Source organism: Gastrolobium bilobum, unplaced genomic scaffold, assembly GCF_033153095.1.
Source record: "Gastrolobium bilobum isolate Gb01-03AN ecotype WA unplaced genomic scaffold, APGP_CSIRO_Gbil_v1 utg32150, whole genome shotgun sequence".
Taxonomy (NCBI): Eukaryota; Viridiplantae; Streptophyta; class Magnoliopsida; order Fabales; family Fabaceae; genus Gastrolobium; species Gastrolobium bilobum.
This window is the reverse complement of record NW_026897268.1, coordinates 274,916-300,544: the sequence shown is the minus strand read 5'-3', so window position 1 is coordinate 300,544 and position 25,629 is coordinate 274,916. Positions and strand designations below refer to the sequence as shown.

Genomic DNA, 25,629 nt, shown 5'->3' with positions numbered 1-25,629 from the left:
TGGGCTTGTTTTGCTTGGGGAAAAAATCGGGTAACAAACTATTCCGCCAATTGCTCCCAACTAGTGATGGAGTTTGGGGGCAATGTTCTCCTCCATTCTTTGGCTTTTCCAGCTAAGGAAAATGGAAAAAGCCGCATCCGCATGTTTTCTTCCGAAATACCATGAACTTTGAAATTGTCAACTATCTCAGTGAAATTGTCCAAATGACTGTGAGGGTCTTCCATGGGTAGTCCATGGAACTGACCAGCGTTCATAATCATTTGGAACATTGCAGGTTTTATTTCAAAGTTCGGGATATTCAGAGGAGGGGGAACATATCCTCGTTTTGGACCATTTCTGAAGGGAGCAGCCATATCATTCAATGATGGCCCTCTTCCTCCATTCGGTCCTGGTTCAGGCTCATGATTATGATTTCCATTGTTACCATTGTTTACAACCTCCTCCATTGTACTGTTTTTCAACCTTTGAACTCTTCTTCTATTTCTGAAGGTTCTCTCGGGTTTTGGATCAAAAAGTACTATTTCCAGTCCAAGTTCTGTAGGTTCTGTACTCATACAAATGGAGGAGGTTTATTAAAACAAAAAGACTGCGATTAAACAGCAAAAAAAAGAAAAAAAATGTTTCCTTAAAAACGCCATTTCTTGCCAAATGATCCTCGGCAACGGCGCCAATTGCTTGGTCGAACCGAGAGTTGCTCGGGAATATTTCTTTCAGAGAGCAAGAGTGTAGATTAGTAATCAGGATTGCCAACAGGAGCAATCTACTCTGACTAAGAGCAACCCTCTTCAACTATACGCAAGCGTACGTGTCAAGCAATATAGGGTATTATAGCCCCAGATTTATCGTCCTCAGGGAGCAGTTGTGAAGTAAGAAGCGCTAAAGGAAACTTAATTTGTAAAATGGAGCAATAAAGGGAATCACTATTCTCAGCTAAGCTTCACAAAGAGCAATCTCTGAGCAGCTAGTTAAACAATGTTAACCATTCTGAACCAGATGAGAGCAGTGAATGACTTAGCATGGTCATCGAATAAAATGGCATCAATTGAAGTAACTTTAAGAGCAGTCAACGAAATGAAAGTAAGATCATCAGCTAGTAAAACACAGTTCAGTTATCGTGAGGAAAAGGTTGTGATAGGAATTGAGTTAAGATTAATTTCAGGAAGAAAAAGATCAAGTAGGTGTTACGGGTTCCATGTTTTCATCCCTTTGGTTAACCCTGCCTGGTAGCATATTTTACAAGTGGATTTTGCTCCTTCCCTTGTTTTGCTATAGGTAAGCAGAGGGTAAGGCCTTACTCTCCACGTTACTCCATAGTACTTGGAGTTATATGCAAGGAAACCATGCTGCCTTCTCAAAAGAGCATGGATTCACATGGCAGTGCTCCCCATTCCAGGTGTTTATCCCTCATTTCTTCAGGCTAAACTACCCCAGGATTTTGAGAATGCTCCACACGCCTTTGTCAGTGTTTCATCAACCGAGTGGTCCCGGGATGAGGTTGCCAGCCCAAAGGGTTTCACAAAATCAATAAATTAAACCAAAGAGCAACTCAAAATTCATTTATAAAATATGTGTTCCTTACAAAGCTATCCTAAGACAAAAGGGATTACTTCTATGGAACCCTCACCTACTTAGAGGAAGTTAGCTCCTAGTGAGCATTTTTACAAAGAAATAGGAAAACAAAGAGACAACCGGTCCTAGGATGGGTGCTGATTCTGCCTCTCTATGAGGATTGCTTGTTCCTTTTATAGGGTTCTTCATTTGATCTCCATTGTTCCTTTCATCAAGGGTTGCGCTTTGTCTAAATCCTCTCCAATGGTAGCTTTGCTTCTTGCCAGCTTGGCCTTAAATGGAAGTGGTCCCCCCTTGCTTTTGGCTCCTTTTGTGAGTAGGGGTATCGGATTCAGGTCAGCACCTCCACCTTCTCTGCTGTAGCTGACGTGGCGGCTCCCCATTGCTCAGCTTCTTTGCTTTCGTACTGTAGCAGAGGCAGCACCTCCACCTTCTCTGTTGTAGCTGACGTGGCGGCTCCCCATTGCTTCCTTTGACTGCTGTTGTACTATAGCAGACTTCTTTTTCCTTTCTGCGCAACACTCCTTCTTCTCTCTTCATTTTGTGGTTCCTTTTGATGGGCCTTAGGTGTCCTGAACAAAGCAAACTAACCCAATAGTTATATGTGAAAAAGATAATGTTAAATTTGCTCCAGGTCTACCTTAATTCCCACTTTCGGCATTGCTCTGGTCCACTATTCAAAACAGTTGCTCTATATGAAAAGAAGAAGGTTGGAGAGAGTGATTTATAACCAAAACATGGGTTTTGTGGAACAATTTACACTTAATGGGCCTCAACTCTTGAGGACTATCAGTGCTTGCTCATCCTTTGGTGGTTGTCTTCCTTAACCGATTTGGGAGCATTTGGGTACATGCAAGAGGTATATTTCGCAAATCAAACTTTCCCTTTCACCCTCACTATTTCGGCTTTGTAGATGTAAACACGGAGAATATGTTTTTGTCATTCTCCTTCCTTGCTTTCTGTTTCGTTGGAAAACACCATGGCCCTTGGTGCATGCAAGCCAAAATCGATTTTGGAGCTTGGAAAATAACAACCTCATCATTTTATGGACTGTTCTTTTGGACTAGCGAATTTATCAAGCTTTACATGTGATAAAAATGATGTAGACAGCATGCTAAAAGCCTAAATAGCTCACACTTAATTCTTGTAGGTGGTGTTATATTAAGCGAAAAAATAGAGGCACCAAATGATGGCCTAAGGACCGAATCTCACTCGTTCTGATTTGAACGCTTCCTTCGTTCCCAAGGTCAACCTTAGATCTATGTAGCCTTTAGGAGGTGTATTTTCGCCATTAAAAGCTATTAAGGTTGTCTTGCAGGGTTTGAGGTCCTCCTCATCAAGGTTCATTTTTTTGAAGGCATCCCATAGTATGATGTCGACACTGTTTCCTGCATCTATGAAGATCTTTTTAACCCGGCAATTCACCAGGGTTCAGTGACAACTAGTCCATCTACATGCCCTGGCAAAACCCCTTGCATATCTTCCTTTGTAAAATAGAGCAGAAGAGGATCTGGTTTGCTGGGATTTTCCTTAAATTTAGGACGATCTCGGATCGACAACACTTCTTTTAGGTACTTTCGCCTAGCACTTACCGTGTCTCCTCCTCCTCCCAAAGCTCCACTGATTACATTATAATCGAATTCGGCTACCGGGAATTCATCGTTATTGGAATCATCTTTCTGGTTCCTTTCTTCTTTCTTTTTCTTCTCAGGGACCGGACTCTTGCTCCTCTTCCGATTTCCAGACTTTCTTTTGTTGTTTTTGGCACCCTGATTTTTGATCACATACTGGCGTAGTTTCCCCTCTCTAACAAATTTCTCCACAACATCTCGGAGATCCCAGCATCGATCAGTGTTGTGACCCGATCCATCATGGAAGGCGCAATACTTGTACTTATCCAAACCTCCTCTATCAAATATGGGCCGAGGTTTATCTACTTTCTTCATCTCCGTCATTGTCACTTCCCTCCAAATTTGAAAGCGTGAGGCATTCAACGGTGTATACTTATCATATCTTCCAATTCGATCTCTATCATCCAGGATCCTGCTTCTGGAGTCTTTCTATTTATTATCGGGTCGCTCCTTTTCTCATGGGGTCGGGCTCCTCCTTCTTGGACTTTCTCTTTTACCTTCCTCTGATAGCGCATTTGCTATCTCCATTTGTTCGAGTTCCAAGTATTTCTTGGAACGAGTTCTGAAGTCCTCCAACGTCCTCACAAGGTCTTTGTAGACCGACTTGGCTGGCCTAGATGATCCATCTAGGCCAGCCACAATGAGGTGGACGTGGACATTCTCTTGTAAACCCGGCACTTGCAAGGCAGCATCCTTGAACCGGTTGAGATACCTCTAGAGGGTTTCTCCGGGTTGTTGTCGTATCTTCCCTAGTGCGAATTTGGACTTTGGGTGCTTTTTGCTGGTTGCAAAATTCAGAAGGAACTTTTCTCCAAATTCCTCAAAAGATCCAATGGAATTGGCAGGAAGGGTTGAAAACCATGCCTGCGCTGCCCTAGTCAAGGTTATGGAAAATATCCGAGATATGAGGGGCTTATCTATTCCTTGAATATACATGTCCGTGTCAAAGGCATCTATGTCGACCTGTGGGTCCTGACTTCTGTCATATTTCGGCAAGCGTGCTGAATCAAAATCCTATGGAAAAGGAGCATTCAGTATCTCGCCAGTGATGAGGCTGTTATTATATTGCCCCCTACTGTATTTCCTCCTGTACCGACCGGGTTCCACGCGTCCTCTAGTGGTTTGAGCATTAAGGTTGGGGTGTGTACCATCCCGGTTTCTCTGCCCATTTGCCTCTGCTGAAGCATTCTAGGTCAAAGTTTACGCAACAACATTCTGATCACCTGTTCCAATGTTCTTCGGGTTCGGACCCAACGTGCTCCCAAGATTGGGCCTTCCATTGTTTCTCGGGTTCGTACCCGATATGATCCCAAGATTGGGCCTTCCTTGGTTTTCTACCCCAGTAACTCGGTTTTGATGATTTGGGTGTTGGTTCCCTTCTCTGCCATTAGCATCTCGGCCTTGGACCTCTCTCACTCTAGGCCATGTCATCCCCATTAAGCGTTGTTCCAACCCCTGCATCTTCATGGTATTTTCTTCCTGCATTATCTGGAAATCTTGCCGCTGGAGGTTGTTACGATTCTCCATCTCCTCCATTCACCGTAAAACTGCAGCCACCGCATTTTGAGCGAGTCTGGAATCAAGATCCGCAGGTTGGGCAAAGCGAGCAGCATCAGCAATATCCCTAGGATGTTGGGGAGGATTATTCAGAGCTGGAGCTGCAACTCGGTCGTGGGGTGCTGGGGTGGAGGCTGTATCTGATACATCCTCACTGTCATGAACATGATTATAATCTATTTCATTCTCAGGCTGGTTTCGAGGTTGATTCACCTCTTCCAGAACTGGATCCAGCGGCTGATTCTGAGGGCGTGACTGTTGGCTATTACTCCTTGTTCGGACTGCCATCTTCAGTCAAAATGTCAAATTCAAAGAAGAATTCCCCACAGACGGCGCCAATGTCCTGTCTTGGAGACAGAGATGTCCAGCCCAATAGACTGGTATGTTGATCTTGGATCTAGTTCCCTCTCCAAGGTATATATGAAGAAGATACCCTTGAGCCAAGCAGATCACTGTGCATAACGAACTAATAACGGCTTTTGCCAATGGGGTGTGCGTGTGGACACAGTGACAACATAACAGTAAGGGAGAGAGCGTAATGTACCTTTAGGGTTTACCTTTCATTTATAGAGGTTACATGTGGGTAGTATGATGTGGGCCTTTAGTACCTCTGATAAGGGCCCAGGCCTGTCTGCTAAGCTGTCATATTAGGATTAGTATCCTTGATGGATATTATCCGTAATTATACTTGATTTGAATCTTGGATTGGGTCTTTTTTACGAGTCTATAACAGTTTCAATAATCAGAAATTTAAATAAGAAATAAAGAACCTTGACCCGTTATCTATGGAAAATAAGAACCAAAGGTATAAAAAAGGATAAAGACGCCACACTCAAGAAAGAAGAAGGTGATTGATAAGTCTAGTTTGAATGCCACAAGAACAAGCTTCTTGATAAGTTTAGAGTTCTAGATAAGAACCAAAGAGTATAAACCTCTCTATTGTTATTATAATTTCAAAAGTCTGATTACAAGAGTTGTATCCTCCCTTATTTATACTTGGAATATCCCTCCAAGAATAGGAACAAACAAACAAATGAAAAGACACTAATTTAATGTTGACAACTTGAAAAATGAAAAAGACTCTAATCAGCCCACTAAACATTAATAACATTGAAAGTGCTAATCAGCCCCACTAAGCGTTAATGATATTGAAAATTGCTAATTATTCCACTAAACTTTCCTTGCATTGATGACATTAACTAAATTTTGATTATGATTTAATTTGGACTTGATGTCTTCATGATTAGCCCACATTTGCTGGATCAACCCACTAAGATCTTCCTTAAACTTCTTGGCCCTTGACCTTGTAATTGGCCCATTTGGTAATTGTAATAGATCATTGGGTGTTGTCTCCTTATTCATATCATTTCCTCCGTCTTTAGAAGAATTTATCCTCAAATCTGCACCTATATCATAAAGAGATAAATCAGAAACATTAAAGGTTGCACTAACATTGTACTCACCTGGAAGGTCAAGCTTGTAGGCATTATCATTTATCCTCTCAATCACTTGAAATGGTCCATCTCCCCTTGGAAGTAGTTTGAAACATCTTTGGGCTGAAAATGTTTCCTTTCTCAAATGTAGCCAAACCAATCTCCTGGTTCAAAAACTATTTTCTTGCGCCCTTTATTGGTTTGGTTGACATGTTGTTCAGTTTTCCTCTCGATGTGTTGCCGAGCTTTTTCATGAATCTGCTTAAAAAGTTCAGCCTTCTTCTTTCCATCTAAGTTAACATGTTCACTTACTGGTAAAGGAGTTAAATCCAAAGGAGATAATGGATTAAACCCATATATAATTTCAAATGGTGAAAACTTAGATGCTGAATGGACTGTCCTATGATATGCAAATTCAGCATATTGAAATCATTTTTCCCATGATTTCAAATTCTTTTAATTCAAAGAACGCAATAATGCAGATAAGGTCTTATGACCCCTTCTGTTTGGCCATCTGTTTGTGGGTGACAAGTAGTAGAAAACAAAAGTTTTGTTCCTAGTTTACCCCATAAAGTTTTCCAAAAATAACTTAAGAACTTTGAATCTCGATCGGAAACAATACTTTTGAGAATACCATGCAATTTTACAAATTCTTGAAAAACAAGTCAAAGATATGTGATGCATCATTGGATTTATGACATGGAATGAAATGTGTCATTTTTGAAAATCTATCAACAACCACAAACACTGAATCTTTACCCTCTTGTGACCTAGGCAATCCTAAAACAAAATTCATGGATATATCTACCCAAGATTCATTAGGTATAGACAAAGGATTATACAACCCATGATGCTTAACTTTAGATTTAGCTTGTTTACAAGAAATGCATCCCTCACATAGGGTGCACATGACAACCTTCCCGGAATCAAATTTTTTTTTTTAATTTCGGTTCCCGGGAACAGCAATGGATAGAAAACTCGTTTGGTAAAACCGGTTTATTTTTTTGTTCCCGGGATGAACCGGATTAATTTTTGTGTTGTGGAACAGAAAAAAGAATCAAAATATTTCTGCTTTTTTTTTTCCCGGGCACAAAATGAGAAACACTTATCTCGCTTAATTACTCTCCATCTATGCCATCATCACCACCACCACCACCATCTTCCCAACACGACCACCACAATCATCGTCACCGCCGCCGTCGTACCATTAGTGGTGTCGTGACCACCCCCACCACCATGATGCCATCGCCACCATCACCACCACCTTCACCCATCACTACCACCATGCCACCATCACCATCACCACCACCACAACTACCACTGTTGCAACCACCATCACCACTATCACCATCACCGTAACCACCACCATCACCACTACCGCCATCAACCACCACCAATATCATCGCAATCATTGCCGCCACCGCCACTATCGCCATCACCACGCCACTACCACCACCACAACGCCGCCGCTACCATCACCACCACTATCATTGCTGCAGCCACCACCGCCACCGCCACCAACCACCACCACCATCGTCACAGCCACTACCGTCACCACCACCACCATCGTCACAGTCACTACCGTCACCACCACCACCATCGCCACCATTACACCACCACCACCACCACCACCACTATCACCTAACGCCACAGCCACTGCCACCACCACCACCACCTCCATGATGTCATCACAACCACCACCACCATGCCACCGCTACCATTGTCACCGTCACCAATGCCACCAACCACCATCCCTACCACCATTGTCGCAGCCATTGCCGTCACCTCCACCACCACCATCCCCACCACTATCGCCGCCGCCGCCACCATTACCACTTCCACTACCATCACAACCACCGCCACTATCATTACCACGCCACCACCGCCATACCGCCGCCACCACCACCACCACCTCCGTGATCTCATCACAACCACCACCACCATGCCACCGCTACTATTGTCACCGCCACCAATGCCACCAACCACCATCCCCACCACCATTGTCGCAACCATTGCCGTCACCTCCACCACCACCATCCCCACCACTACCGCCGCCGCCGCCACCATTACCACTGCCACTGCCATCACAACCACCACCACTATCATCACCACGTCACTACCACCGTACCGCCGCCGCCGCCACCACCACCTCCACCTCCATGATGTCATCATAACCACCACCACCATGCCACCGCTACCATTGTCACCGCCACCAATGCCACCAACCACCATTGTCGCAACCATTGCTGTCACCTCCACCACCACCACCCCCACCACTACCGCCGCCACCATTACCACTGCCACTGCCATCACAACCACCACCACTATCACCACCACGTCACTGCCACCGTACCGCCGCAGCCACCACCACAACCACATCATATAGAAAGGAAAGTGATGATCCGAATTTTTTGTACATTTAATAAGAATTATTTTTTATTATATTATTTGTTAGGTTATCAAACGTAATTCTCATTCTCGGAATAAAAATAGAACATGTTATCAAACACATTTTTTTTCTCAGAAATTGTTCCAAGGAATAGAAATAGAAAAGAATTGTTTCTTTTCAGAAACAATGCTAGGGAATAAAATGGTTGTCATACACACACCCATACTTTCTCCACATCACGTTTCATATAAGGCCAAAAGAAATGTTCACGCATAATAAATAATGGAAAAAATGTTTCTGCAGTTAATGCAGATAAGTTATCTGCATTTATTCCCAAAACGACGTCGTTTTGGTATTAAAATCTTAAAAAATTATAAATATAAATACTATTATAACCCTGAAATACATTAAAATTATAAAAATACCATGATTTTCGTCCCAAAACGACGTCGTATTGGGCTTACTGCAGATAATTTATCTACAGTAACTGCAGAAAAAGCGAACTCATAAATAATACATTATGAGCGTCTAATATATTTGGTATTGTTTTATTTTTATCATCAATCTATTTTTTTCTATAGAAGGATAAAATAAATAAAATAATTAAATTTTTAATTGTGTTAAAAATAAATGTAATTAAAAAGAAGTATACGCTGGCGTTAAGTGATTCCAAGGAAAATAATAAAGGGTTTTTTAAACCTTACTCAAATTAAAAACCGGATAAGAGTCAATACTTGCTCAAACTTCACTGTATTTAGAGTCCGTTTGGATGAGCTTTTTTTTTTTTTCAAAAGCTGTTTTTTTTAAGCAAAAAAAAGCACTTCTCGAAAAAAGTCTGTTTGGATGCCTGCTTTTCAAAAAAGCAGAAGTCATAAAAAAAGCCAAAAACTTATTTTTTTTGGAAGCTAAAAATTTTAGCTTCTCAAAAAAGCAGAAGTCAAAAGTCAAATATTTTTTTTCAAAAATCAAATATTTTTTTAAAAATCTAAATAGCTGTAACTTTTATAAAAAATACTTTTAAAATAAAGAAGTGATAAAAAGAACTTTTAAAAAAAGTGAATACAAACGGCCCTTACTAAAACGAGAGAAAAATAACTTTCCAATTGGGCATACCGCAGGAGAGTGGTGACAGGTGAGAGGGTAACAATGATGTTTGTAGAGAAGATAAGAACATTCGAAATGACCCTGTTGGCAGGCCCTTACACTCAACCTCGTTTCCCTTGCAATTGCAACCCAACCCTTTCTGTTTCCTGCTGCAAAACTCAAAAGACTGCAACACTAAGCATAACCGCAACCAAGAAAACAGAACAACGAAAGGGAAAGACATTTAGTGGGTCATTCAATCAAACAGTTGGTGCGCAACCTCTGCCTCCAAAGAAGACTGTGAAGAAAAGGGTATTCTTTTTAGACGTTAACCCGCTCTGTTATGAAGGAAGCAAGCCAAGCTTACACTCTTTTGGTCATTGGCTCTCTCTTTTTCTCTCTCAAGTCAGTCACGCCGACCCTGTTATTGCTGTAATCTCTCTCTCTGGTGTTTATTATATTTCTCCGTTTGCCCCTTTATTATTGCGCGTGTGCCCTTAAGTTTAGTCATGGTCGGTCTTATAGCCAATGTAGTATACCCTTAAAAATGGGGGGGGGGGGGGGGGGGGGGGTGGGGAATAATTGATTGTATAAAATTACATTGAACATTCATCCCTTAGTTTTTCATCCCCACTTTTTGAGGGTATACCAAACTAACCTTTAACAATAAGGCTGGCTGTTTTTGTGTATAAACAATTGGTAATGAAGAAAACAAAAAAAAAGTTTAAGAATTTTACATCAGTGGAGTGATTTTGTTTCGTATGATTTGTCAACTGGAGGAACTTTGGATGCACTAGTTGAAGTGCTTAGCAATTACCATTTTGGTTCAGAAATCAAGTATTCCAGTTGGTAGTTTTTTGAGTTTTTTTATGAGCAGTTGGCGTGCTCCTCTATCCTTGAGAAGTTCTTGCTGGGTTGTTTTTTTTAAAGGAGACAAATTATGTGGCAATGTGTAATCTTTGCTATTTTTTTGGTGCATGTGGTTGGAGCAGAACACAAGCATCATTGAACACTCCTCTATCCTTGTTATCAGCTTAGCTTCTATCTGGTGCTTGTCCCATGGTTGTTGTAATTTCTGTTTTGCAAATGGATTAGGCTGCTTTGCTGCATTCCTGGATTGCCAGCTTCCATTTTTTTCTTTTTGCTTTGTCTCATTTTTTCGAGCTCTTGCGTATACGTTGTCCTTGCCCGGATATATTTCTTGTCTCAATTCTCATCAATAACACTTCTCTCAAATCAAAATAAAAAAGAAGAAAAAGCTTGATTAGGTCTAGTATTTCCTTCTCCATCTCTTCTTTTTCCTTGTCCTTTTTGTACTTTTTTACCTCCTTTCTTAGGCATGCATATGACTAAGCAGGTTGTTGATGGAGAAAGAGGCTGTGAGAATCGCAGAAAGTTGCTACCTTCTTATAAAGCGCATAGGAAAAAATTCATGAGACACTTGTCACCTCTGCAAAGATTTTCAAGAGGTCATGTTGGGAGGTCCTATCAAGTTATCAATGATGTTCTTGGAAAATGCAATGTGCCAGTGAGTTGTTCATCATCATTATAATTCTATTTCTTTTCTATATTTTAGGTATATTTCTATATAATTTTTATTTCTGATGAGTAATATACTTCATCTATTGTAATATATTATTTGAAGTTAATGAACTGTGTGTCTAATGTGATGACAGTATGACACAAGGCTTATACTTATAATAATAGAGTACATGGGTTTGGGTCCTATTTACATGATGTAGGGCTAATAAAGAATAACTAAACAATCTATATTCTAACACTTCGAAATGATACCCCCTTAAGGTCAACTTAAGAAAAACAATTGGACTGAGTCAGCAATAGGGCAGTTAGGATGGAGTAATTCATGAATTGGGCCATTGGATAATTACTAATAGAATGGGGAGAAAATGTGCTAGGCAGCGTGGGCAACATGAAGACTATGTGGCTGTTATAAAAGAAAAAGGTATTGGGAGAGGAATCATCTTTGGGAAGTATTGGGATCCTTTTGGATATTGTTGGGAGAGACCCCTGAGCCTCTCGAATCGCTCAAAAATATCTTTTTTTTCTTTTATTTTCATGTGTTGGTTCTTTATTACTTGTAATCTGTCTCTGTTTGTATCACAGTCCTATTGTTAATGCAAGACTCATGTTGTTCTCTTCTTAATTCTCATATTTTTCTTGGTTGATTCTTATCAATTGGTATCAGAGCTCTAGATCCAGGAGCGCTGAAACCAGAAAAAAAAAGAAAAAGAAAAAGAAAAAATATGGAAAACAAATTTGGAGATTGGAAGAAAGAAGAGAAGCAACTAGAAAACAAATTTGAAAATTGGAAGAAAAGAGAAAGACAAGTTGAAGCAAATCATAGAGAGATACTCGGACTCCTTGAAGAGCTTCTTCAAAAGACCAAGCGTCACTCTAGAAGACGATCACGTACAAGAGGGAGGGGCAAAAGTTTTGAGGAGAACAAGACGATCGAGACTCAGGAGGAGGAAGATGAACTGGAATTTCTAAAACCAAAAATAGAGATTGTAAAAGAGGAAGCTCTTGTGGAGGTTGCGCAACCGACATCTTCATTCGGACAACCAGATTTCGGCTGTTGTGTGGAGAGGAAAATTCAGAACAAAAAAGAAGAAGAAAAACAGTCGCAAATGAAGGATGTGCAAGTAACGTTGTCGACACAGCCAACAAACTTCGATCTTTATGAGTATAAGGAGTCCCCCCAATTCATTTGTGAACAAAATCAAAAGACACATGCAAGTGAAGATGAAAAAGAAAAAGTAGAAGGGGAGATTTAATGTTCACTAGAAACCATTGAGAAGAAGCCGCAACAAAATCACATAGAAGAAGAAGAGATGCCGAGGAAGGACATGAATTCAATGAAGGCACCACTGGTAGCTGAGACGCCATACCCACAGGTGGTGGTAGTGGACCCACTGTCATTGCCTAAGAGACTGGGTTCGAAACGCTATAAGCAACGGTTGACAGAGCCTGCAACAATTAAAACGCTAGGAGAAAGATCTTGGGTAAAAAAGGGAAATGCATCAAATGAATGACCCAGTCCTAATAATGATAGATCTTGCCCCAATATTTTATGCAGAAATGGTAGGCCAGCCCAAAATGAAGTGTATGGTTCCTAGTTGTCTATTTTATGTATGGAAGAGGCATGGGAACCCTCCAGTCTACCTAGGTCTAATTGACTTAAAAAAATAGGGTGCCCTCAAAGTGGGCTGGATTGGACTTTCATGGAATGCAGACCCACAAGCCAACCCATTCAGTTAGCTTGTGATCCATTGATCTACTACGTCTCCAACCTGCAAACTAAGGTGAAATGGAATAATGCAAACCAACCCAATGGGTGCAGGGAACAATACAAGAGCAAAGATTATCGAAGCGGTGCTGTTGCTATTCCATGGTGGTCGTAGGAACCGTTAGGATGCATGGAGGTGCGATTAAGGGGTGGTTAGCCATTCGAAGAGGTTTTCCATGTTGGGATCGAAGGTGAGTTGGAGCCCATGATAACACCAAAGCAGTGCATCTAGGTAAGCAAGCAAAAGAACCCTTTTTATCTTGTCCATAGTCGACCAGAGGTAAGGCAAGGTAAGCAACATTATGGAGACTCCATGGTTATGCCTGAACGAAAGTATATACGGGTTTATGATGATATTTTGGAGACTCAAAATAAGGTTGATGAGAAAATAGAAAACTTAATTAGTTACAACATTCTTTCTCTTGATCATGATAGTGAAAATCAAGCAGTAAATAGACTTATTGAGGTCCAAGCTTGTATATTTACTCCTGGTAATAGGAGGGGTCTCCCACTTGGTTGGTTGCTAATGCAGGCTGATGTTGAATTCTTTTACCTGTTAGTTTAGAAGGTAGATGTATCTAACTGGAACAAATGGGCTATGGGTATGGTTGATGACTTGATTTCTAGGAAATTGAAGAAAAGGTATGGGATCCAAGTGGAAGTTGTCACAGCTGGTGGTGCTTTTGTGGGGTCCTACAATTCAAACTGTGGGATCTAGGAGGATATTTTTTTTACGATAACCTGCACTTTGAGGACAAGGTGCTTAAAAGGGGGGGGGGGAGTATTAATACAATATCGCCATAAGGTCAATTTAGGAAAACCAATTAGGTTGAGTCAGCAATTGGGCAGTTAGGATGGAATATTCATGAATTGGGCCATTGGATAATTACTATGGGAAGAAAATGTGCTAGGCAGCGTGGGCAACATGAAGACTATGTGGCTATTATAAAAGAAAGTTGTATTGGGAGAGAAATCATCTTTGGGAAGTATTGAGATCCTTTTGGATATTGGGAAAGACCCCTGAGCCTCTCGAATTGCTCATGAATATCTTTGTTTTCTTTTGTTTTCATCTAGGTTGTCAGTAGCGGCCTGTAGCGTCGCTACTGTAGCGGGTAGCGACGGTCGGCCGCTACAAACCGCGACGCTACGCGACATTGGCCGTAGCGAACGGTAGCGGCGTAGCGTAGCGGCAATACCGCTACCCGCTACACCACTCCCATGTTGGAATTTGATGGAGAATCTGGAGATGATGATGATGATTTTCTTCATTAGTTCACTTCTTGTACTAGACTATTTGACAATTTTATTGTTCATTTGTGTTTAGTTTTGGATCCTTCCTTGATGTTCCTTGTATTTGACATTGATTGTGGAATTATGTGTTTGATTTTGTGTGACTTCTTATGTTTGAGCATTAATACTAAAAGCGGTATTGCCTCGTTTCTTGACTGTTAGTATTATTTGTGGAATTAATACTTCACCGTAGCGGCAATACCGCTACACCGCTATACGATTTTTGGGGTCGGTCGCTACCGGCCGCTAACTGCTACTGACAACTATTGTAACACCCCGTGTATACCCGGTTTGTTATCATGTCATCGTATTATGCCACGCTTAATAAAAAAATGCGGAATAACTTTTTCTTTTCAATTATGACGTCATTAATATTACCAAGTTGATTACTTAATCTTTTTCATAAAACATCGCCTGTATGTAAATTGCAATTACACGTCTAACTGAAATACCTCGATAAATAAATAACTGAATGCGTCTCTAGTCACGGAACTACCACACGTAGACCGGACAGATCCTGATAGTTTATACAACTCAATTAAACTTAAACATCGTCAAATCAATGTGGCATGGAAAATCTCCATTCTCACCAAATAAACAGCATACTCATCAAGTCAAACAACATGGTAATGGATAAGGCATAATCACTAAACAGGTACATCAGCATAATCAACAAGCATATTAATCAACTAAGCTCCGGCCTCCTGTAACTAGAGGTCTCAACCCCTGGGTTACCTGAACCTGAAATATGTGCCCCAAACATGGGGTGAGATCTCTAAACAGAAATCTCAGTAAAGCAAGGGGTCCTCAAGGATTTCTCCACCCCAAGCTTACTTACATGTGCAATATAAGTTCTAAAAGAAATATACCATATCAGTTCCAAAATCAGTGCAATGCAACAGATAATCATGTCATGTGTCGGGGGCATATCCGGATATTCATATCCGGATATCATTCTGTATGAACAGTATCGCTACTGTCTCGAAATTCTCAGAATATCTGGATATATGTCAGGGGCATATCCGGATATCCATATCCGGATATCATATCCGGATATCACAAGACCCCATATCCGGATATCAATATCCGGATACCATATCTGGATATTTCGCGACAGAATGCAGTTCTGCATTTCGCGAGATATCCTTCCCAAAGGTTGCTCTTTTAACGATTCCAGAAGCTTAAACATGCATTTCTATGTGTGTTTAACCTTACCCAACTTTAAGTTACGAACTTTGGCTTATTACATACATCAAGGCTTCATTTTTAACTAAGGAAACTCATGATCAAGGTTGGTGAAGCTTACCAACAGTTCAAAACAGAGAAAGGAATGCTCTTGGAGCTCTCACAACAGCCACAAGACTCTGACTCCACAAAGACACGAAAATGCCAAGCAAGCAAGGTCCTTTCTTCTCAAAGGTTGTTTGAAGCCACACAAGCAAGGAACAATGGCTCCTTACCCACAAAAAGTGAAGTCAGCCTTTAAAACACTCATAAACAGCACCTCCCACTCAGAAAGTAGCTGACCCTCTCCCTCACAATGCTAACCCACACCCAACCAAGTGTTTAGATGAAGAAAATGAGTGGAAAGGTGAATACTTGGGAGATTTTCAAGCAAGGATGGCCAAGGAATGGAGGTGGCAGCAGCTGAGTCCAAAACTCACGTAAGAAGCACCAGCATTTTAACCTAGGATCATGTGCCAAGGCCTTATATAGGCCACTTAAGTTTTAATCGCACAGTATTAGCGCTAATAGTTACACTTAGCATATTAATTCCAAACTTAGGATTTTGAACCTACTCATTTTTCTAAGATTTGTCATATTTTTATTTTATTTTTCGCAGCACCTTTCCAGTACGCGCTTTTACATAGTTAGTATCAGTTCTGGCACCAGTTCTCATTATTTTGACCTCAAACTTGTTATACAAGTCCTATATATTATTCTAGTAATATATACATACTTTTCATAATTTTACGGGATACTTCATCGATACGCATTTATACCGTGAGGCAGAACTGGTATCTGCACTTTTCGTTAGAAAAACGGATTTCAGCATTCTTAATCACTTACCATAATTATTTAAGCCTTCTCATAATTATTAGGGTCAATTATGGAATTATCTCGTTAATCACATAATTAATTAATTAATTTCCTAAATTAATGGTGCAGGTTCTTACATTCACCCCACCTTTTTAAGGATTTTGTATTCAAAATCAGAAACATACCTGTCCCAAAAGTCGGGGTATTGCCGGAGAAGCTTGTCCTCTCGCTTCCAAGTACACTCCTTAGGAGTTCTTCCCGTCCTTTGCACTTTGACCATTAGAATGATCTTGTTCCTCAACTTCTTCTCGCCACGATCGAGAATCTTGAGTGGTTCGACGAGAGTTTTCAAGTTCTCCCGAACTTCCACATCATCAGGTTGCACCACGTGCGAAGGATTTGTTATGTACTTCCGAAGCTGAGACGTGAAACACGTCGTGGATGTTGGCCAAGTTCGGAGGCAAGGCAAGCCGGTAGGCAACAGGTCCTACTCTACCAAGGTTCTGGTATGGCCCGATGAATCGCAGGCTAAGCTTCCTCACTCCGAGGGCCCGACAAACACCGGTGACAGGTGTAAGTCTCACAAACACGTGCTCACCCTCACTGAACTCTAGCGGTCGATGCTTAACATCATAGTAGCTCTTCTGGCGATTGTGCGCCTGCTTCAACTTTTCTCTAATCAACTGGATCTGCTGGGTAGTATCTTGGACAAAGTCTAAGCCAAAAAACTCCTTATCTCCAACCTCAGACCAGCAGGTAGGAGTCCGACACCTCCTACCGTACAACGCCTCGTAGGGTGCCATGCTCAGGCTAGCATGGAAACTGTTGTTGTACGAAAACTCAATCAATGGTAGGTACCTATCCCATGCTGAACCCTGCTCCAAAGTGCAAGCCCTCAACATGTCCTCGAAGGTCTGGATGGTCCGCTCAGTCTGTCCGTCAGTCTGAGGGTGATAGGCTTTACTCAATCTCAACTGAGTACCAAAAGCTCCTTGCAGCGCCTCCCAGAACCGATATGTGAACTTCGGGTCCCTATCACTGATGATACTCTCGGGCACTAGATAGAGTCACAACCAGCCTAAGTCTTCGGCAAACCCACCACGAAGTCCATGGAAATGCTCTCTCATTTCCATTCCGGAATCTCAAGAGGTTGAAGTTTACCAGACAGCTTCTGGTGTTCTATCTTCACCTTCTGGCCAATCAGACACTTGGACACAAAATCGCTATATCCTTCTTCATGCCCGACCACCAGTAGTTTCTCTTTAAGTCCTGATACATCTTTGTAGCACCAGGGTGGACAGTAAACTGGCCCTTATGAGCCTCTGTCATCACCTCAACAGTCAAAGGACCTCGAGGAACCACAATCCTCTTCTGAAATGTCAACAATCCATCCTCACTCCAAGACACACCGTCCTGGTTCTTCATGTAATCAGGAACTCTCTTTGCACTTGCGCCTCTTTAAATTTTATTTTATTTTATTTTTTTTATTTTTTTCCGTGAGCTCACTTTCAACTTGCACAATCTCTATTTCGAGAAGTGCACCCCCAAACAAAGAGGTCAGTGTCAGATCTCGAAACTGCTCAATAATATCATAATCACCTATAGTCAAACTGGATAGACTCACGGATTTCCGACTCAGAGCATCAGTTACCACATTGGCCTTGCCAGGATGGTACTTCAACTCAAAGTCGTAGTCCTTCAGATACTCCATCCATCTCCTCTGTCTCAAGTTCAGCTCCTTCTAATCAAACAAATACTTCAAGCTCTTGTGATCACTGAACACGGCACACTTCATGCCAAACAGATAATACCTCCAAATCTTGAAAGCAAAAACGATAGCAGCCAACTCCAAATCATGAGTCGGGTAGTTCTCCTCATTGGGCTTCAATTGTCTCTTGCATAGGAAATCACTTTGCCCAGCTGCATCCACATACCGCCCAACCCCTTTCCGGAGGCGTCACAATATAACTCAAACTCCTCACAATAACTTGGGTGAGTTTAGGTCCTATTCCATGACTCTAGTCTCGACTTGACTTACAATTTCTATAATTCATTCTTTCAAAATGAAATCATATTACTTTCGCAATACAAAATCATATTCATGTTCATTTCAGTTAATACATGTTAATTGATATACCAATTCACATAGTACGTGCCTTAGTTCGCGTTCAAATAACATAATAAATAATTACTCTATGCAACATCATACCTCAATCTTCATGGCATCTGCAAAATCAAAAGTCAATAAAGGATGGTACAACATCGATGTATTAACCCAGTTCATGGCATTTACTTCATGCTTAGTACTATTCGTGGTGTTCGCATGCAATCTACATATGGAACAAATCACTAATTTCATATTAACTTAGAGTCATGGAGACCACTCAACCCACAAACCAACTGTACAGACACTTGCCTCGCATATGTCAGATCGCGCGTGGCCTTGCCACGAAGTCTAAGTGTTACACACTTAACTCCTTAAAGAGAATTTCACATTCTCAACAAACCTGACAAGAGAGTGTTCCTCACTCACCAACATAAGATATCTTCTCTTACGTTTTTAAAGTAAAGCACCATCACGACATGTAATGGCATAAGGCATCTTACCTTCCATGCCAAACTTGACCTATCACTCTTCGTATATTTTACTCCTCCCACCACTTGGTGGTTGAAGAGTTTAAACTCATATTTCAAGTCTCTTAATGCATTATTCTACCATGAGGCAAACTAAAATTGATTGATCTGTGCACCTCGTGCACCCGGATCACCCATGAGTCGAACTCAAATCGGTGCCTCATGGGACTTCCAAGAGTCAACACTCTTAGGATCCCATCCCCAAATCCAGTGTACCTTGTACACAAGGACCATTCAATGAACTACACTTCAACTGAGCGTCCAATTAAACTCCTCAGAGGCACCCTCTTCGGATACATCCCCTCCAGGGATAGTCCACAATACGCTGATGGCCAATAACCCACTCAATCAACGTAGTTCCTCAGGTTATATTATCAAACACTTCAATACAACATTCAATGTATAAACATAATTCACACATCATATTATGCAATCACAACAACTCAACACAATTTCTCAACAGCCCGTCCATACCCAAATGATCCCACGATTGACCATGGGTAGACACTTAAGACCTGCTACGCAGTCTCGGCCATCTAACTAAAATACCACATCCAAATAAATAGATGAAGTATCGCATTTCTCTTCCGTAGTGGTAATAACCCTCAGAAATGCAGAAAGCTCAATTATGGGCAAGTTCAGCCCCACAACAATCAGACTCGCAATAAATAAGTGCGCTGTCCATAAGTCAAACAATACATCACCATAGTATCTCCAACATGAATTACCTCTCGCAAGGTGCGGAGCTCGGTCCATCTGCTGACTATCCGATGTATAGACTCGGTCCGTCCTTGGTGGTGCTGGAATCATCTGAAGAGGGGCCGCCTGAATTGCTGCAGCCCTAGCAACTAAAGTATAACAATCCTTGGCTATATGGCCACTCTTCCCACACTTGTGACATAGCAACTCTCTTGTAGCACATCGTCCCAAATGCTCCTTTCTGCAACCTATACACTTCGGGATAATCAACGGTCTAGCAAAGTTGTTTGCCAGAGTAGCAGACCTCTTGAATTTGTTGCACAGTTGTTTGACTTGTAGCTGCTTCCCTTTACCTTTGCCTCCAAACTTCCTGTTCCTCGAGGAAGTGGAACCACTGTTTCCCTTAGCCTCAGATTCTTTGACTTTCTTTGCCTCGTGATTCACACGAATCTTCCCGAGATCACTGTCCTGCTGAAAGCAAGTATCAAAATCTTTAGAGGTTGATCCAGCTATCCTTTCTATGCGACATACTGAAACATTTTGTATTCCTGCAGCTTGCCCGCCTTGGCAGCGCGCCTCTTGATAAGGTGAACTGGCTTGCCACATCTGAAACATACTTTTTGTCCTTGCCAGCAAATACCCGTATGAGTCTTTCCACACGGGATGCCCTTAAGCAGCGAGGATTCATTCCCAACTAACATCTCTTTAACTCCACTCCCACACTGCTGTGGGGATGGAGGTGGTGGCAGCGGAGGATGTTAGCCGTCATAACAACCAATTCTCATCTCCTCCAATATGACCCGAACCGTGGTCATATACGCCAGTCGATTCGCCTCTACAGCATCTTCAATGGCTTTCCGGTTTGTCTCTCTAATGACATCCATCATAGCCTGGTTGGCCAATCTAGCGGCCTCCTGATCGGCTAGTCTAGCCGCCTGCATCGCGGCTAATGCAGTCAGGACAGGATCAGGTTGATCCTCGTTCGTCTCTCGGTTTCTCTTAGGCATTACCATGACTCTGCACCAGTTACACAAAGAATGAGTTGATCAGGCTCACGCAATGTGGTCACCCATGCATCATCATAGCAAAACCCATCAGAGAAAACACACAAGACAGACTCACAGCAGAACATCCTAAGTTATTGCAATACATCATAACTTTTTCTTTTCAATTATGACGTCATTAATATTACCAAGTTGATTACTTAATCTTTTTCATAAAACATCGCCTATATGTAAATTGCAATTACACGTCTAACTGAAATACCTCAATAAATAAATAACTGAATGCGTCTCTAGTCACGGAACTACCACACGTAGACCGGAGAGATCCTGATAGTTTATACAACTCAGTTAAACTTAAACATCGTCAAATCAATGTAGCATGGGCAATCCCCATGCTCACCAAATAAACAGCATACTCATCAAGTCTCAATACAAACAACATGGTTATGGATAAGGCATAATCACTAAACAGGTACATCAGCATAGTCAGCAAGCATATCAATCAACTAAGCTCCGGCCTCCTGCCACTAGAGGTCTCAACTCCTGGGTTACCTGAACCTGAAATATGTGCCCCAAACGTGGGGTGAGATCTCTAAACAGAAATCTCAGTAAGACAAGGGGTCCTCAAGGATTTCTCCACCCCAAGCTCTTACATGTGCAATATAAGTTCTAAAAGCAATATACCATATCAGTTCCAAAATCAGTGCAATGCAACAGATAATCATGTCATGTGTGTCAAGATATTCTATTGGCCAGAGAAATGCAGGATGTACGTACGTCTACAACCCACAATAGTACACGCCCACGTCGTACCTGCTCACAGGATCATCTTCCTGTCTAGGCGAAACATCACATACATATCATAGGGCATTGACACTAAACAACTCAAAAGCATTTCAATAAATCAATACATGAAAACACATCATGCATAAAAACCATTCCCCCTTGGGGTATGGTGGAACCAACAATGGCTAACCGAGGACACAAAAGCTTACCTCGCAAGCTAACTATCCAAGTAAGAGTCCAATAGAGCTCAAAGTCCAGAAACAGCAGAATCACAATCTGTTTTAGACCAATATTCATATCAATATTCATACTCTACAAGCATATGACTCAAAGGCAATGCCTTCCTTTTACGTTTCATGTCTTTAGGCTTTTCACAAAGCCATAAGCCTTTAACCACTTAGATTCTGACTTAGATTAAATATTACAGAAGTCCACATTAATCAATCATGGGTCCAGAAACCCAAAATATCATTCTGTATAAACAGTATGGCTACTGTCTCGAAATTTCCAGAATATCTGGATATATGTCGGGGGCATATCCGGATATCCATATCCGGATATCACAAGACCCCATATCCGAATATCAATATCCGGATATCAATATCCGGATACCATATCTGGATATTTCGCGACAGAATGCAGTTCTGCATTTCGCGAGATATCCTTCCCAAAGGTTGCTCTTTTAATGATTCCAGAAGCTTAAACATGCATTTCTAGGTGTGTTTAACCTTACCTAACCTTAAGTTACGAACTTTGGCTTATTACATGCATCAAGGCTTCATTTTTAACTAAGGAAACTCATGATCAAGGTTGGTGAAGCTTACCAACAGTTCAAAACAGAGAAATGAATGCTCTTGGAGCTCTCACAACAGCCACAAGACTCTGACTCCACAAAGACACGAAAATGCCAAGCAAGCAATGACCTTTCTTCTCAAAGGTTGTTTCTTGAAGCCACATATAAGCAAGGAACAATGGCTCCTTACCTATAAACAGTGAAGTCAGCCCTTAAAACACTCATAAACAGCACCTCCCACTCAGAAAGTAGCTGACCCTCTCCCTCACAATGCTAACCCACACCTAACCAAGTGTTTAGATGAAGAAAATGAGAGGAAAGGTGAAGACTTGGGAGATTTTCAAGCAAGGATGGCCAAGGAATGGAGGTGGCAGCAGCTAAGTCCAAAACTCACGTAAGAAGCACCAGCAGTTTAACCTAGGATCATGTGCCAATGCCTTATATAGGCCACTTAAGTTTTAATCGCACAGTATTAGCGCTAATAGTTACGCTTAGCATATTAATCCGAAACTTAGGATTTTGAACCTACTCATTTTTTTAAGATTTGTCATATTTTTATTTTATTTTTCGCAGCACCTTTCCGGTACGCGCTTTTACATAGCTAGTATCAGTTCTGGCACAAATTCTCATTATTTTGACCCCAAACTTGTTATACAAGTCCTATATATTATTCTAGTAATATATACATACTTTTCATAATTTTCCGGGATACTTCATCGGTACGCATTTATATCGTGAGGCAGAACCGGTATCTGCGCTTTTCGTGACGAAAAGCGACTTTCAGCAGTTTTAATCACTTACCATAATTATTTAAGCCTTCTCATAATTATTAGGGTCAATTATGGAATTATCTCGTTAATCACATAATTAATTAATTAATTTCCTAAATTAACGGTGCAGGTTCTTATAGTTTTCATGTGTTGGTTCTTCATTACTTGTAATTTGTCTCTGCTTGTATCACAGTTCTATTGTTAATGCAAGACTCATTGTTCTTTTCTTAGTTTTCAAATTTTTCTTGGTTGATTCGTATCACACTCCTCTTCAAGCTGGTGCATATATCCTATGGGCACCAAACTTGCTACAAATATAGTCAACCCAGGGACCCCTAAAAGCCTTGTGAAAATATCTGCAAGTTGATTGTTGGAGTTGACAAATGCTGTCTCAATCTCTCTTGATTGAATTTTTTCTCGGATTAAATCGCAGTCAATTTTAATATGCTTGGTTATCTCATTAAAGACAAGGTGAGATGATGTATGTAACACAGTTTGATTATTACAAATCAATTTCATAGACTATTGTTCGTAGAGGTTTGGTGCTCTAATTAATTGCCTTAATCAAATGAGCACAGAGGTTGCTATTCCCATCACTCGGTATTTATCCTCTGTACTTGATCTAGCTACCATGGTTTGCTTCTTAATTTTTCAAAGATATCAGGTTCCCCCAAAGAGAATGCAGTAGCCTTACGCCAAACATCTGTCTAAAGGAGATCTTGCCCAATGAGCGTCTGAGTAGCCACAAACTTCAATGTGTCCCTTATAATAAGCCTTTTACTGATGCTCCTTTTACATATCAGAGAATCCTGACAATTGCATCCCAATGAGAGTCACAAGGAGAACCAAGGAATTCACTTTTCACACTTACCGCAAAAGAGATGTTTGGTATTGTTACAATAAGATAATTCAACTTCGGCACCAGTCTTCAATAATGGCTAGGATCTATTAGGACATGTAGTTTGATATAAAGTTCGCTTTTTGGCAAAAAATTCTTAAAATTCAAAGGATAAATATTCTTTGCTATTAGCACTATGCGGAATATGAATAGAAAAACCAAATTGAGTATGAATTTTAGCAAATTTTTTTTTGATATATAGAAAATAATTTAGAACGATTTCTCATTATGTAAAACCTAAGAACAACGAGAAAAATCATCAATAAAAGTAACAAAATACTAAAAACCCAAAGCAGTTATAGTTCAACTCCGATCCCAAATATAAGAATGAACACTAGAAAATGGAGCATCAGCTCGTTTATTGACTTCATTTGTATAGGAAGAGCGATTATGCTTTCCTTGCTGATAATATTGACAATTTAATGACTTAAGACTGGACAAAAAGGAACCATTTGTTGAAGTTTAGAGAAGCTAGGATGACTAAGATGATCGTGAATTGTAACACCCCGTTACGTACCAGTTAGTTATCATCACATATGGTATTAAGCGCAGCTACGATTACAGCAGTTGAATTAAAATTACGACTAACTTTTTCCTTTTTTGTTAACAATTTCTAATTTAAATTCATTCCGTATTTAATTCAAGTCAAAATTGTAATTATAACTTAAACATTATGCGAAAGACTTAAAACTTATTCAATTCAATAATACATTTACCTTAACTGGCTACCATAAAGCTCCCATAAGCATTCATGGTCTAATTCTCAGTTTTCTTCATTTTCATGTGTTCGTTAAGTCCCTCGTTTGTGCGAGCATCATCAGCGAGCAATTGCATTTCCTTGCTGCTCTACTCGCACAAGCGAGCATGGTTGCGAGCAAATTCCCAACTAGACAATAGCTATTGCCATCTCCATAATTAGCTCACTAGGCTGCTTGCTTAAGCGAGCAAGCCCGCAAGCTTTTCCTTCTCACTCAAGCAACTGCTCGCTAGACTGTTTTTTTTTTTATGATACTTCGGTTTATAGTCCTTCCTGGGTATATATCCCATTTAACTGATGTGTTGCAACTGTTACAAGAACATCAGTTAGTAGTCCAATCAAAAAAATGTTTGTTTGGTGAAACCTCCATTGAGTATTTGGGGCATGTCATTTCGATCAAAGGGGTAGCCATGGACCCTTCCAAAATTCAAGTTGTTTTAGATTGGCCTCAACCTATGAATGCTATAGGAGTTTGCGGGTTCCTTGGTCTTACCGGCTACTATCGTCGTTTCATCAAGTATTATGGTAAAATTGCTAAACAGCTTACTGAGATAACTAAGAAGGATGGGTTTTTATGGACTGAAGCTGCTAATTCGACTTTCGACAAATTAAAAAGTGCTTCTGACTTCTGCTCCAGTGTTGGCTTTACCAAATTTTTCCAAAGAATTTGTGATTGAATGCGATGCTTTTGGTTTGGGTATAGGAGCAGTTCTGATGCAAACGTATTTCCTCTTTTTGCAAGGCTTTAGCTTCACGTAATCTGGCCAAATCTGTGTATGAGAAGGAGATTATGGCTCTTGCATTATCCATTCAGCATTGGAGGCCCTATCTGTTGGGTAGACCATTTATTGTTTATACTGATTATAAAAGCCTCAAACATTTACTTACTCGGCGTATTACAACTTCAGATCAACACTGTTGGTTGTCCAAATTAATGGGGTATGAATTTGAAGTTGTTTACAAACCTGGACTCGAGAACAAAGCGGCTG

At 40.9% G+C, this 25,629-nt stretch overlaps 2 protein-coding genes across 3 annotated transcripts in view; one reads left to right on the top strand and one right to left on the bottom strand.

The window, feature by feature from the left end:
- Positions 1 to 2,990: 2,990 nt before the first annotated feature.
- On the bottom strand, positions 2,991 to 3,524 carry LOC133305614 (uncharacterized). Its single transcript, XM_061505869.1, has one exon. The coding sequence runs from the start codon at positions 3,522 to 3,524 to the stop codon at positions 2,991 to 2,993; it is 534 nt and encodes a 177-aa protein (XP_061361853.1).
- A 6,169-nt stretch (positions 3,525 to 9,693) lies between these two features.
- The window catches only part of LOC133305616 (uncharacterized), a 46,636-nt gene continuing 30,700 nt past the window's right edge, over positions 9,694 to 25,629 (top strand). The window contains exons 1-2 of one of the 2 annotated variants that reach the window (XM_061505871.1): positions 9,694 to 10,094; positions 11,020 to 11,190. In XM_061505871.1, the coding sequence (XP_061361855.1) occupies positions 9,726 to 10,094; positions 11,020 to 11,190 (540 nt within the window). In that variant the 5' untranslated portion in view covers positions 9,694 to 9,725. Of the gene's footprint in view, positions 10,095 to 10,862; positions 10,931 to 11,019; positions 11,191 to 25,629 lie in introns of those variants that run through there. The other variant, XM_061505872.1, reaches the window with a different exon arrangement.

Coding starts and splice junctions, on each gene's coding strand:
- LOC133305614 (XM_061505869.1), bottom strand. CDS start 3,524: ATGACGGAGATGAAGAAAGTAGATAAACCTCGGCCCATATTTGATAGA.